The sequence below is a fragment of the Sinocyclocheilus grahami genome, unplaced genomic scaffold (genome assembly GCF_001515645.1).
Source record: "Sinocyclocheilus grahami isolate Dianchi unplaced genomic scaffold, SAMN03320097.WGS_v1.1 scaffold326.1, whole genome shotgun sequence".
Classification (NCBI taxonomy): Eukaryota; Metazoa; Chordata; class Actinopteri; order Cypriniformes; family Cyprinidae; genus Sinocyclocheilus; species Sinocyclocheilus grahami.
Window position 1 is genome coordinate 226,401 of NW_015505505.1, and position 15,241 is coordinate 241,641.

The following is a 15,241-nucleotide window of genomic DNA, read 5'->3' on the forward strand; positions in this document are numbered from 1 at the left end:
GATATATATATATATATATATATATATTATTTTGTTTTTATATATATATATAAAAACATAAAATGACTAAAATACAAGAAAAATTACTAAAAGTAAAATTAATGGAAAATGGAGACAAAAATTGGAAATATAAACACTGTTTCAAAATATTAATGAAACTGTAACAGTATCTCAGTGATAATAAAATAACATGTTCACCTCTAAATTATGCAGCATTTATGGCTACAAAACATAATACAAATATTGGGAGATAAAATATTTTCAATTTATATTTGCAATCCAATGATCAACTAATTTATTTTCGTAGTTATTTTTATATTTAGATATTATCAAATACTTTGTAGATTTGTAGATCGTACCCCCCAAAAAATGCTCTATATATTCATATTTTTGTATTGCAATAATTTTTGACCGTGAAGATGTTTTTTTTGTGTGTGAAGAAAACATACAATTAATTGAAGAGGAACTCACCTGATTTTGTGGAAGATGATAATCTACTGTCCAATAGAGAGTCATGCCTAGTGAGTAAACCACCATCTAAAACCAGAGCAAATAAATGCTACATTTTGTCTTGATTTGCCATAAACCACGCTTGGAAAGCTAATCTTTTTAAGACACTCACCACTGCTTCTCTCAACCTTCAGCGGGAAGGTCAGGCTGAAAACTGTCTACAATAATTGGAGGTCAGCTTACCTTCTCCGTGGCCTGTCTGCTGAAGGAAATGCTGCTCTGTGACATTTCCGGGGAAGCGAATGAGCCCATGTCCTCAGATCGGCCGCAGCTCTTGAAGGCAATACTGCCGACTGCAGAAAGGAGCATGGAGCCGGGACTGATGACGCAGCACATGTTACCAGGATCTGGATGAAGGGAGGGAGATGAAATGGTGACAGATTATGTTGGCAATCAAGGATAAGTGCATGAAAAGAGTTGAAAGATCTCTCTACCTTTACTGGAGATGGAGATCAAGGTTTCTGCAGCACCGAGGAGGAGAGCCCAGACCTCGTCCTCCTCCAGAGGAGTTCCCCGTGACTCCAGCACCTCCGCCAGCGTCACAAATGTGCTCATTCTGTCAGCCACAAGACACGCACATCACACAGTTGCATGAAAAATTAGGTGAACCTTTGGACTTCATAGCTTCACCGAAAAATAAGATTTTGCTGAAAATGTACTCGGGCCATCCAAGATGTAGATGAGTTTGTTTCTTCATCAGGTTTGGAGAAATGCAGCATTGCATCAGTGTCTCAGCAATGGATGCTCTGCAGTGAATGGGTGCCGTCAGAATGAGAGTCCAAACAGCTGATAAAAACATCACAATAATCTACAAGCAATCCACAGCACTCCAGTCCATCACTTAACATCTTCTGAAGCCAAAAGCTGCGTGTTTGTAAGAAAGCAATCCATTATAAAGGTGTTTAAATCCATAATCCATAATAACAGTGAAAAAGTCCATCTCCTGTTGTTTCTCACATCAAAATCCATGCACCCTCATATTTGTTTAAAGCTGTTTTGGCTTGTAAACGGTGCTTGATCTGTGCAGATTTCTCTCCTGATTCAGACAAAACAACTTTTTCACTGGAGGAAGCAATATTATTGTGGACTCGTATATAGTCCGGAAGCAACATTTTGAAGTGAAAATGTCTTAATGATGGATTTGTTTCAGCTTTTCACAATACATTAACTGATGGACTGGAGTGCTGTGGATTACTTGTGTATTATTGTGATGTTTTTATCAGCTGTTTGGACTCTCATTCTGACGGCACCCATTCACTGCAGAGCATCCACTTGATTGGCTCTATGACGCTCTCCTCTCCACCTGTAGCTGGTGTGTGGTGTTGTGGAGGTGGAGGTGTTGGTGGTTGAAGAGAGACCCCCCCCATATGATTGTAAAGCGCTTTGGGTGTACAACAATACACAATAAAGCGCTATATGAATGCATCATTCATTCATTCATTCATCCATTGCTGAGCAAGTGATGCAATGCTACATTTCTCCAAATCTGATGAAGAAACAAACTCATCTACATCTTACATGGCCTGAGGGTGAGCACAATTTTAGCAAATTTATATATGTTTTGAGTGAACTATTCTTTTAACGTTTTGAGACGTCATTAGCCTAGGGATTCACGATTTTTTTTCCTCCCCGCACTGTAAACGTTACACTGTTTGTTCACATATTATTGTGTTTGACTTGTTTAAGCAGACTATATTTAAATTGTTGTGGCTTAGTTGAAGATCAGATCCAATTTTATGACCATTTTATGCAGAAATCCATGGTTTAGGTTTTCTAAAGTCTCGACTTATTTGAGTAGCTGACACAAAAGAAGATATTTTAAAGAATTGTCAAACAGTCAATGGGGTCTAAAACAACACAGAACTCCAAGTATGGACAAAAAAAACCAGAGACGGTTTTTTCTAAGTTTCTTCTTTTGTGTCTCACAGAACAAAGTCTTACATGTTTGGAACGACATGAAGGTGAGTAAATGAATGCATTTGCGTAGATTGGCAAGCTATAATTAGCTAAAGTACAGTCTCCAGCACACCTCTTTAATTAATTACCTCTTTAATTACCAGTTAAATGGGGGAACTACCTTGCATAGCACGTAAGAGCCTAACTAACAGAACTAAACACTAAACATTTTCTGTGCTTCATGTCAGTCTCGTTTTCACACACTTGCATTCAAGCCTGGTGGATTCTGAAGTTAAAACACCATAAAAGAGCAAAATTAAGAGGAAGCTTTCATTGAACTGGAATGCTGTTTTATATGTTACAATTTCCTCCACAAGAATGAATGGGGCAGTAGGTTTTTCCAGTTGCACGCAGTCTCAAAGAAAGGTTGATCAGTTCATCTTGTGCTGGAGTAATTAACCCTCAACCTGGCTTGCAAAGGTTCCGTCGAAATATTTTCAAGATTACTTGAAAGCATTTTATTCTACTACATAAATTCAATATACGTATATTTGCATTTATGCAGCAAAATGTCCCTGTTAACTCTATAGTGGATTATCATGATTTTTGTCCCTCATGACTGTCACTATCCTTGAGTCACTGGTCTTTCTATTACGACAAAACCCTTTTATGTTGAAAAGAGTTATATGTAATACTATTTTTAATGCAGAGGATATTATAAACACCATGTATGAATAGGCAAAACACTGTAAACTTCATTACTGCGCCTGTCATTAATGGCATAACTGGATCTATGTACAGTAGGTTTAAAAATGTTTGCTAAGGGAAAATAAATATATACATATTTTTTTTACTAAAATGCGACTAATGGCCATGCCATTCTAAAGGTCTTATATATTGAAGAATAATGCTTCCCACATCTCTGTGTTTTAAGACATTGACTATGTAAAGTTCAAGGATAAGTTGTAAAGCACGTTTACCTTTCTACATTCGATATACGCAGAGTTGTCCTCCGGATATCTTCAGCTCAGCATAAATCCTCTCAAGCATCTTGCTCTGTGCCTCGCTCTTACATACGGACAAATACACTACTTGTATAATTATCGATATCACCGGCTACACCGTTATTTTCTGGGAATATCCTCCATTGAAATGCTGTTGCTGCTGTGCTTTGTCTTAATTAGTCCTATTCTTAGAGTCCAGCCATAAGAACTCAATTGGATTAGAGCAAAGGTTTGACAAATCAGTGGGCGACCAATCAGTGTGTCCAAACTCCCCACCAGGCCTCCACTAATCTGACTCAATAGATGTGAGAATATACTGTCCAGTACGTACAGTATATTCTTATGATGCATTCTGGAAATGTTATATCTAGTTGAAAAGTTTCAAAAAGATCCCTCGTATGTTTTCATTTTGTCAAATGAATTACTAAATTATTGTAATCAGCACTTACTCACTAAAGAAATAATAATCTTGCTCTTTTGTAACCCTTTTGCCCTTGACGTTTTGTCAAAAGGTGATACAGCAGAAACACAGAAAAGTTCATGCATCGTCATATGGCATCATCATACGAAACATGAGTTGTTGATTAAATGCACAATTTTAAAAGCATAACAATAAGTATTTGGATCCAAGAGTTTGAGATATTAAAAAGCATACACCCAAAATAAGTATAATTGTCATTTTTACCAATTTGTGTCGATGCCCATATTTAAATTTGACCTTATGCTTATAATTTTTCTAACACATGTGAATAAATTCTATAAGACCTTACCTGAATGACCTTGCACATTCAGCCTTATGATACATAAGGCTGAATGTGTTATATAAAGTAAAAACAATTATATTTTTAAAAAATGTGTGTATGTATATATATATATACTGTATGTATACTTATACTTTATATAACACGTTCACCATTTTTTAGGAAATATATATCTATATATATATCTATATATATATATTTTACACACACACGGACAGACACACACACACACACACACACACACATATATATGCAAATGCAAATTGGTGATTTTCCCCCCCAGGCTGACAGTGTTTTCTGAGTAATGGAATGATAAAAAAAAGAGAAAACAGATATCCACATTTCCCTCTGTAAAAACCTTTAACCCTAAAATGTATTTAAATGAGCCCATATTTAATTAGTCCAGTTTGCATACTTATTTCAGATAATTCGTAATACAAAACAATTGTCAATACCCCATTCACTCATGGAGTCTTGTTGGTTTTTGAAGTTAAAATCTTGATCTACTGTATGTATATATATATATACTGTATGTATACTTATACTTTATATAACACGTTCACCATTTTTTAGGAAATATATATCTATATATATATCTATATATATATATTTTACACACACACGGACAGACACACACACACACACACACACACACACACAGACAGACAGACACACGGACAGACAGACACACGGACAGACAGACACACAGACAGACAGACACACAGACACACAGACACACACAGCACACACACACACACACACACACATATATATATGCAAATGCAAATTGGTGATTTTCCCCCCCAGGCTGACAGTGTTTTCTGAGTAATGGAATGATAAAAAAAAGAGAAAACAGATATCCACATTTCCCTCTGTAAAAATCTTTAACCCTAAAATGTATTTAAATGAGCCCATATTTAATTAGTCCAGTTTGCATACTTATTTCAGATAATTCGTAATACAAAACAATTGTCAATACCCCATTCACTCATGGAGTCTTGTTGGTTTTTGAAGTTAAAATCTTGATCTACTGTGTCGGTGAACACATTTGTTTCTGTGATGTAACAGTAAAAGAAAGCCTAACTACAGCTCCGATGACGTCGGGCAAAACGCAGAAACTGCGCACGTCACGTCCACGCAGAGACTCAGTGACGTAGTACGCAAGTGTCCGCACTCCGCAGCTCAAGGCCTGCCAGTAGACGGAAGCACACAGTGAGCGCAGAGCTTGTGTCTTCAAGTGGAGAACAAGACGAATACAACACGCTGCTGAGCTCAGTGTGAAGACGCCAGAGCGTTTCTAACCCTGCTCTGTGTCTTCTAAGAGGGTGAGTAAACAGCAGGTTACCCGCTGATGTTTTAAGGTGGGTTGTGGGGGAGGGTAACGCTGGGTTGTTGCTGTAATACATCTCAGTAAACACTCGCTGGTTTAAATTTGGTTGGATAAACATCTTGGTGTGTTCTTTGGCTTAGTGGACATCATTGTGTTTTACAGTATTGCACATGTCTATATGGCACATGGGCTGATACTGGTACCGTGGTGCATTAATGGTGTATTAGTAGTACTCTGATATATATACCATGGTACTGGATGTTTACCACATGCTGATTGATATACTATGATATATGCATGGTGTTTTAAAGAGTACCACGGTGTTTATGGTATGCAAATCTACTCTTTAGTCATTCTGCAGGTGACCTGATGTGTAAGGTTGAGATCCACGTCTAACATCGGCTGTGTCTCAAATCTTAGAGAGCTTCTTCCCTCCTTGACAGACAGCATTGTGTGTGATGCTCAGATATGCTGTCTGTGTAGGGAAGCTCCCTGAGAGCCCTGTGTGTCCATGCATAACTCACTGTGCTCTGAGCGTACAGATAGTCTTTCACTGCATAGACCGGTTGGATTTGATTTGGATTAAGTGTGATGGAGTCCGATCAGAGAAGTTGTGGATGGTGCTGTGAGATGTTGAATTCAGGGCATTCGGGTGCGGTTCTCCATATTATTTTAGGAGATGATTGACACTTTCCATTCACATTGATGTTAAAGAATGCAATATCTGAAGTTCGAATTAAAATTTAATTAATTGCAACGTCCTGATCCCTCAAGTATGGGCCCATTAAACAGTGTGCTGAAATAATCCATAATAAAAATAATCGACAACAGATTTGATTATTGATTAATTAATAATCGATAAATTGACTAGTGGTCAGTAAAATATTTCTGTGGACAAAGGGCACCTGAAAAATAGTGGAGGACACGGACTGAGTGGTAGTAGTTAACATTTAGTCTGGTTATCTTAAACACTAGTTAACATGTAGTCTGGTTATCGCAATAAAAGGCAACATTTACAGATATGGATCTGTCAAGTTCCTGAAGTTCGCAGACGACACCACACTTATCGGCCTCTTCCAGTACGGAGACTTTAGAGGTTAAAGAGCTGGCTGTCTGATGCAGTTATAACATCCTGAACACGCTGAAAACAGTGGAGATGATCGTGGACTTCAGGAGGAACCCCCCTGCACTCCCCCCACTCTCCATCATGAACAGCACTGTGGCTGCAGTAGATGAATTCAGGTTCTGGGCACCAGCATCTCTCAGGAGCTGAAGTGGGACGCTCACATTGTCAAGAAGGAATGTGACGTCCCTTCTGACCCCTGACCTCTTCTCTTGTCAGGATCTGAAACCCAGTAACATAGTAGTGAAATCAGACTGTACGCTGAAGATCCTCGACTTTGGCCTGGCCCGGACAGCCGCCACCGGCCTCCTCATGACTCCTTACGTGGTGACGCGCTACTACCGTGCTCCCGAGGTCATTCTGGGCATGGGTTACCAAGCCAATGGTGAGTGCTAACCTGATGCCACTGCTTTGCAGCATGCCCACGTGAAAGGTCCCACTCGAGCACATCCACACCATTCTGCTGAAAACAACCGCGATCTCACCCAAATGGCTGTGGTGTTTTAACGTTAAAGCCGCTTGAGGGATTCTTTCATCCATTTGAACTAGTTTGGAGTGGTTTCTGCATGCACAAGCACACTGGATGGGTTTGCCTGTAGCACTGAGCATCTAGATAGGAAAAGCATTAGTCACCGAGTCTTACTTGGGAAGTGAAAGTGGTTCGCTGCAGTGCAAAAATCAATTTGAAGGCCAAAAATGCTGACATTTAGTCCTGGATGGTAGCGCTGAGTAAAACTTGGCATGGACAAATCTTACGCAGTCGCGCTGCCCTTTATGCTTTGCTTATTTCTTCTTTTTTTCCTCTATGCTACACTGGTTTAGTGGATATTTGGGCTGTTGGCTGCATTATGGCAGAGATGGTGCGGCACAAAATCCTTTTTCCAGGGAGGGACTGTATCCTTGTTGGGCCTCTAGTTGTTTGCTTGGATTTTGTGCTGTTTTGTGAAGAGTAGGGCCTCTAGGGTTATGGATTATCGGGCTGTGGTCCTGCCTGACGCACACTGAGATGTCTGCATGCACCTGTCACCTCTGTTGCATCCACATCAATGCACCCTGTTCCTTATATAAGTGTGTGTGTGCTTGTTTTATTGTTTTTCATTTGTAAGATTTTTGGCACTTTAATTTGGTTGTCATTTCATTTTTCAGTTGATGTCTGGTCTGTTGGCTGCATCATGGCTGAAATGGTCAGAGGTAGTGTGTTGTTTCCTGGCACAGACCGTATCCTTACCTGGTTGTCTTTACTGTCCCATTCTGAGTGTGTGTTTGTTTGCTTGGGTTTTTTTATTTGACCCTTTATGTGTTTTGTCATTGATGTGCGAGACCTGATTAAAAAAGAAGGTTAATAAAAAGGTAATATTTTAATAGAAGGTAAAAAAAAAAAAACTCTTTGCTTCCTTACACATGAAAGTGTCAAGACAGTTTTATTCAGTCTCTTGGTTAACCCTGACTATAGTAAAAATCCCACTCCACATAACTTTTTTACTCATGTGTGTGCAGCTCTAAGCAGCATTTTTTAAATTTATTTCTTTTCATTTTACAGATATATGCGAAGTAGATAACACACACAGTCACTCACACACACACACACACACACACACACTCAGTGTGAACTCTACATACTAAGTGAACTAAATCGATCGCTAAATTTGGAAATGCCATTCATCATTGGGTTAATATCTACGGTTTTTATTTTGCTTTCAAAATGGAGAAAGTGCCTGAGTCCAGCGTTCATTCCTGAATGATTAGAGAGGTGAAGACATTTGGGTGAGGTTTTTCGAAGTAATACTGTTCATATCATGTTGGAGTGTCTATTTTTCTAGTGCATTGGATCCATGATGTCGATTGAAAGGTCGGGGCATGTTGAGAACATGATCTGTAAAGGGACGTTTCCTCAAGCAAGGTCTTTCATCAAAGTACTAGCAAATTGGAAAATTTTTGGTATGTGTATATGGTTTGCAGCTTTATTTTGTTTATGGAAATATGCAAGATATTGCATCGAATGCTGTAGGTGGGAACTACATTTCCCATGAGGCAGTGCTATGGAATGTACTTGCGGGATAGCTGGGAGGTGTAGGAACCGAAGGTTTGAGTTTGCATAACTATATTCTTTCATTTGAGTTGCATTTTGTTTTATCCGTGTTAAGTGCTCTTAACTTTTCTTTGCTCTCTTTAGGGAAGTTAATGAATTTTAACTTTAATTTGCTTTTATCTCATCTCTCAAAAATGTTATAATTCAGATCAAAGTAGGCTTTGATGAACTACCTCACTCTAAATTTCTACCGGTTTTTAATTTTTTTTGCGACGTAGCTGCCCATAAGATAGATGTTAATACGGATTTCATTATTTATTTATTTCTAAAGTGAACTATTGTCAATAGTAGGCAACGTATAGTTTTGTACATTATGTATACTTCACCTAGAAGTCAAAGAATTGAAATGTAAATTTGATCTTTTTTGTTTAATTTTACTTTGTACTCATTTTTTTACAGTTCATGTGCAATACCCACTGCTGTCATGCTAGTTGTAATCAATAGATCTAGACTTATTAGTTGTATGTACCCAGAGGTAGAGAGATAGAGGTACTATCAGATAAATTCATGTTCTTTTGTCATTTTTTTTTCTTTGGCTTATATTGTCAATGTTACATAACCCATCTTACCAAAAATGAAAATCTGTGGCTGATGTTTGCAAGTTGTTAGCCACTGGACTTTGATCATCCTGGTAAGTCCGATTTAAAAGCATCTGTAAAATATCATGAATTACCAACGTGTTAAGATTTGGTGCTGGTATGTAATATTTGCTAGCAATGCCAGCCCATCAGTTAGTTATAAATTGCTAGCTCTGTGTGCACTAAACAGCATACAGACACTGAGAAGTGCACTACTACAAAGAATGCGCTGGGATCTTATGAAACCAATTGTACATGTACTGCAAATAAACACCAGTTTGAATCAGAACTGTCTCCTCGGTCTCATTGCTTTTACACACACCAGTTTAATATACAAGATATTTAAAGGGTTTCTGCAGGTAAATTAAGGCTTTATAAGACCAATTAAAGAAACTGTAAGGATAGAATGGTTTGCAATTTCGTAAATATACCATTTGGATCGGAAAATTTTATTTTTTTAATTTTTTTACTTCATCAGAATGGTACAAAACTTGGTAAAGGTTTTGGCGTTAGGCTTTTTGTCTCATTTGAACGGTTCGTGGTCAAAAATGACCGCATTGGAAATTTAATCTAGTGGAAACGTTTGGTACTGCACCCAAAATCTTACTGAAAGCTCATTTTTTGAGATATCAACCTCAAATTTGGAACACGATTTGTGCAGTTTTAGAGTAAAACACATTTTGGAAAATATTAACTCTTCACTTCAGCAATAATCTGCCAAGTGTCTTCTTTAAAAAGAAAAGTCTGTGCTCCAAAACATTCAAGATTTATTCCCATTTAAGTTGGAAATTTCATTTTCAGGTCTATGCCCAGAGAGTGGTTAACAGGTAATAAATGGATCATAACTATTCCATAAATATAATTTAGTACCATAACATCCCCTAAAAATACAAAATATTAAACCATTATCAAACTAAAGTTGTTGTTTTTTACCACCACACAAAGCAGCATTAGAGAATTAAAGAAAAAACTACTAAGGAAGAGTGCATGCAACATTTTAATGTATGGAAGAAAAATAATGTCAAATGTCTTTGAAACAGAAAAAGCATGTTGAATTGCACTAACTGAAAAAATAATGCGTAGCATTAACAGTGCTTGCATTTTAATGCCTTGTATTTTCAGGCCTTGCATATTTAGGGGCTGAAAATCAACATAGTTGTTTATTTAAGCTGTGAATATTTCAATTCGAAACATTTTACACACATTTTCATGATTAAAAATTCAATAATTCATATTCACCTTCCAGAGTTCACTTCCGAAATATTCAATCTGTTTAAAAATACGATGCATAATATTAGACGGGCAATTTTCAGTCAATTTTATTTTGTCTTATTTCACAAGAGGTACATTCCTTTCCGTTTGTTTCATTTAGTCCTTTGTGAATAATTACAAACCACCACAGTGACACTTGGTAACATTTCAACACAGCACAGAAGTCTAATCGTCATGTATGACCGCAGTATAATAGTCTTATCATGATGTATAACATCTTCACATACTCTAAATATGCATTAGGTCTATTGTAAAGGCTGTTGTTCTAGTAAAATCCAAATAATATCCAAATGGATTGATAACTGAAGCATGTTGAGCAGCAAGAAGCACTTTGCTTGAGGGCACAGTGGTGATGTCCAGTTTCTGGGTCTCTTCTTCTTGAGATTGAACCTGAAACATTCATATTAGCAGCCTGGAAAGTTAACCGTTAGGCTACGGCCATCATGCTAATATATAATATATGACCTACTATGCAGTGGGAAAACAGTTCAGAAATTGAGCTGAGTCTACACAATCTATGACAGTTTTTGACCACTCACTTTAAGAAACATCCACAGAGCATTTCTAGTCTTTCTATACACTTAAACAGTGTCAAATAAAATTCGATCAATTGACAAAAGTCACATTTCAATCTTTTTTTTTTTTAATTAAAGTGGCAACGACGGTCACTTTGACAGTGTCGAGATACCACCAAATACGCAAGAAAACGGTTTCAAAGTGAGACCTCAATAATTTCACTTTCCCACTTTAATTTTAAACTGACATGTTTTTGTAGGGCAGTGGTCTGCTTGAAGGAGTAGTTCACCCAAAAATCAAATCGATTGAAAATGTGCTCACCCTCAGGCCATCCAAGATGTAGATGAGTTTGTTTCTTCATCAGATTTGGAGAAATGCAGCACTGCATCAGTGTCTCAGCAATGGATGCTCTGCAGTGAATGGGTGCCGTCAGAATGAGAGTCCAAACAGCTGATAAAAACATCACAATAATTGAATCCATCATTAAGATGTTTTTAACTTTTAACCTTTTTTCCCAGCTAAAGTATGAGTCCTATATTAAGAAAAAATCTGAATCAGGAGAGAAATCTGCACAAATCGAGCACAATTACAAGCCTAAACAAATCTGTGGGTGGATTTTGATGGGAGAGACAACAGAAGATGGATTTTTTCCCTGGAGGATTATAGACTAGTGTTTTTGCCAGAAGAAACTGTTTGAAGTTAAAAGCATCTTAATGCTAGATGTGTTTCAGCTTTTGTCTTCTCCAGATGTTAACTGATGGACTGGAGTGCTGTGGATTGCTTGTGGATTATTGTGATGTTTTTATCAGCTGTTTGGACTCTCATTCTGACGGCACCCATTCATTGCAGAGCATCCATTGCTGAGCAAGTGATGCAATGCTACATTTCTCCAAACCTGATGAAGAAACAAACTCATCTACATCTTGAATGGCCCGAGGATGAGTACATTTGAAGTAAATATTTTATTTTTGGGTGAACTCTTCCTTTAACATGCTGAAGCCAGTGAATCTGCTCTAATTGTCATTATTGGGAACCCTAAACATGCAAACGATGCATGATATAATTTGAACTGATTTAAGGACCAGATTCAGACGTTCCATTTGTTTCTTTGTCACCTAAAGCTGAAGCTTCCAGAAAGAAATAGCTGTAAATCAACAGCTGTATAATGGCTTTAATAAATGCTACACTGCTGAAACGGCGAGAATCTCCTCGAAAAAAGTAACTGGTACACATTGGAAGGCCTTTAACTAGGTCTGATTTGATGAACACAAAAATTTGTCCACATGATTTTTGGAGATGCCTGAGTGCTCTGGTCCATTTGGGGACTTTGGGTGTGTTTGCATTAAATGTCACTGGTCCGGCTTCCAAGAGCCAGATCCCCCAGCGTGGAGAAGAAGTCTTCCATTTCTTTCTCGAGGAGGCGATTGCGGTTTTCTGCGTCCTCACGGGCCCGTTCAGAGTTTCTCAGTTTGATCTCAAGCATTCGTTTTTTTTTTCTCTCCTGTTCCATCTCTTGCTGGAGTCTCTCCATCTGCGCGCACAGGACTGAACTCGACTCTTCCAGCCTGCAGAGAGCAGAACACAGGTGTGTGAGTGCACAATACAGATATCACCGAGATATCACTGTTACTTATGCCAGGGCTTAGGGGGATGTTTGGGGAACGCAATTTGAGAGACCAAAAATATTAGAAATATAACATCTGTCAAATCTGTTTCATTTTGCTTTGTAAAGACAGGTCAGATTATTTTATGTTTGATCTCAAGCATTCGTTTTTTTTTCCTCTCCTGTTCCATCTCTTGCTGGAGTCTCTCCATCTGCGCGCACAGGACTGAACTCGACTCTTCCAGCCTGCAGAGAGCAGAACACAGAACACAGGTGTGTGAGTGCACAATACAGATATCACCGAGATATCACTGTTACTTATGCCAGGGCTTAGGGGGATGTTTGGGGAACGCAATTTGAGAGACCAAAAATATTAGAAATATAACATCTGTCAAATCTGTTTCATTTTGCTTTGTAAAGACAGGTCAGATTATTTTATGCTACTAATAGTAAAACAACAACAACATTATATTTGTACAACTAACATCATTCTAGTAGTGACTAAAAGAAAAAAAAACTATTATTAACAGAGGATGTCTGTTTTTTTTTTGTTTTTTTTAAGAGGACCCCCAAAATATTCAAAAAATAATTTGGAAAAAAGGACTAGTTTTTCTATAATATTTCTCATACAGTATAGATAAGATTATGTATATATACTGTATATTATATTTGATGATTCAGGGACCTCGCAAGGGGATCATATTATTTTGGTACAAATCGTGCTAAAAAAAATACAAATTACTTAATTAATCAATTCGGATTCAATTTATGTTAATTGAAAGGATTCAACAGTAAAACCCAAACCCTAATTCATCACCAAAATTTAAAAAGAATTTAAAAAGTACAGATTCTGGCAATAAATTATTTCTAGAGAAGCTCTACTTTCTATACCTTCTGCAATTATTAACAGTGGTTGTCTGTGATTTCTCAGAGGACCCATAAGTTATTCAAAAAAAATAATAAAAAATCCCATAAGTAATTTTCCAGTTTTTTTTTCTGAGCTTTTGGGGAGGAAAAAAAACCCCTGTTTGATTCAAATTAAAATCGTTAAATGTTGTCTTCATAATATGTCATATTGTCTTCATAGTATTTTTTAGCCATTGACTTCCATAGAATGGAAAAGAAAAATACTATGGAAGTGAATGGCTACCGTCAAGTTTTGGTTGCCAACATTCTTCAAAATATCTCAAAACTCATACAGGTTTGAACCCAGTGGCGGTTGAGTAAATGATGACAATTATAATTTTTTTTTTTGGTGTTAACTATCCCTTAAAGCACAGAAATTATTCTAAAATACAATCTATTTTCATATGTCTGAGAAACACCAATTTACCTGACCTATACTCAAAGAAACTTGTCCCATCCAAACAGAGCTTAAATATAGCTGTGATTTTTAAACAATTCAAAAAACCCTTGTCATTTAAAAAGCAGCAGCCTTACTTTTGAATTCTAGATTCGTAAGTCTGTTTCTGCTTCCTCAGCTCTTCTTTCAGGTCTTCCACGATGCTGGCCAGGGATGAAGGGCCTCCGTTTGCATCTGTGTCTTCGTCCACGACTCTAATGACCGGTGCTACGTTCCCATTGTCACTGCAAAACAATCCGCTCGCGCGGTTCTCCACAGCACTGCCGACGTCCTCTTCTTGTTCGCTGGGCTTTGCTTCCTCCTCGCTCCGTTCCTCCTGAGCGCTCGCCTCCGTCTGAGGCCCATCTTCTGTTCCTAACGGGTCTCTTCCAGAGTCTGGGACGAAGATCTCACACGATGAGGAGGACCACGGCGTGCTGTCCATACTCAGCACGCTGCCCAGACTCGATGAAGACGTGACGTTGTCGTAGGTAGACAGTCTCTGAGAGGAGCCCGAATCCCTGGAGCGTTCGCCGGACGAGGTGCGGCGGTGTCCCCTTAGCGAGGACAGCCCGTTCATGAGCCAGTTCCCGCTGGAGGCCGTGGACACGTCCACCGCGGAGCTACAGACTTTTGCGGACGGCGGCCTGGGAGAGGAGCCTTTGAAGGTGTACTTCCATCCTGGAAGCGCCTTGGCCTGCTTACTAGGGCTGACGGCTGTCTCTCCCTTTCCCTGAGGCACCGGCTTGGAGGTGATAGCGGCGTCCACAGACGAGGCACTGCTGCTGGTAGGGTTGTCATTCTTACAGGTCTGTAGATCCTCCTCAGAGATCCAGTCCACCAGCTTGGACTGCTGATGTTGTTGGCTTTGGTCCTTTACCTCCATCTGGTTCTGTGATGTTTCTGAGTCTTTTTCAGTATACAGGCGATCATGCTTGCTGATGAGAAGCGTCATGAGATGCTGAACAAGCGAGGTGCCTGGAAAACACACACACACACACACACACACACACATGTTGGTTTTTATGGTTTATGAGGACTCTCCATAGACGTAATGGTTTTTATACTGTTCAAACTGTATATTCTATTGCCCTACACCAACCCTACCCCTAAACATACCCCTCACAGGAAACTTTCTGCATTTTTTGATTTTCAAAAAAACTCATTCTGAATGATTTATAAGCCTTTTAAATTACGGGGACACTGAAAATGTCCTC

General features: G+C 38.5%; 2 protein-coding genes across 2 annotated transcripts in view; both read right to left on the reverse strand.

Annotated features, from left to right (window-relative positions):
• Positions 1 to 3,590, reverse strand: part of LOC107602407 (FERM and PDZ domain-containing protein 2-like) — a 26,734-nt gene extending 23,144 nt beyond the window's left edge. The window contains exons 1-4 of the mRNA XM_016294901.1: positions 3,387 to 3,590; positions 945 to 1,066; positions 694 to 857; positions 472 to 537 (exon numbers count right to left, since the gene is read on the reverse strand). Of these exons, the coding sequence (XP_016150387.1) occupies positions 472 to 537; positions 694 to 857; positions 945 to 1,065 (351 nt within the window). The 5' untranslated portion in view covers position 1,066; positions 3,387 to 3,590. The remainder of the gene's footprint in view (positions 1 to 471; positions 538 to 693; positions 858 to 944; positions 1,067 to 3,386) is intronic.
• Positions 3,591 to 12,421: 8,831 nt separating this feature from the next.
• LOC107602408 (rho GTPase-activating protein 22-like) overlaps positions 12,422 to 15,241 on the reverse strand; it is a 6,683-nt gene continuing 3,863 nt past the window's right edge. Inside the window, exons 2-4 of the mRNA XM_016294902.1 lie at positions 14,123 to 15,002; positions 12,845 to 12,928; positions 12,422 to 12,644 (exon numbers count right to left, since the gene is read on the reverse strand). Of these exons, the coding sequence (XP_016150388.1) occupies positions 12,422 to 12,644; positions 12,845 to 12,928; positions 14,123 to 15,002 (1,187 nt within the window). The remainder of the gene's footprint in view (positions 12,645 to 12,844; positions 12,929 to 14,122; positions 15,003 to 15,241) is intronic.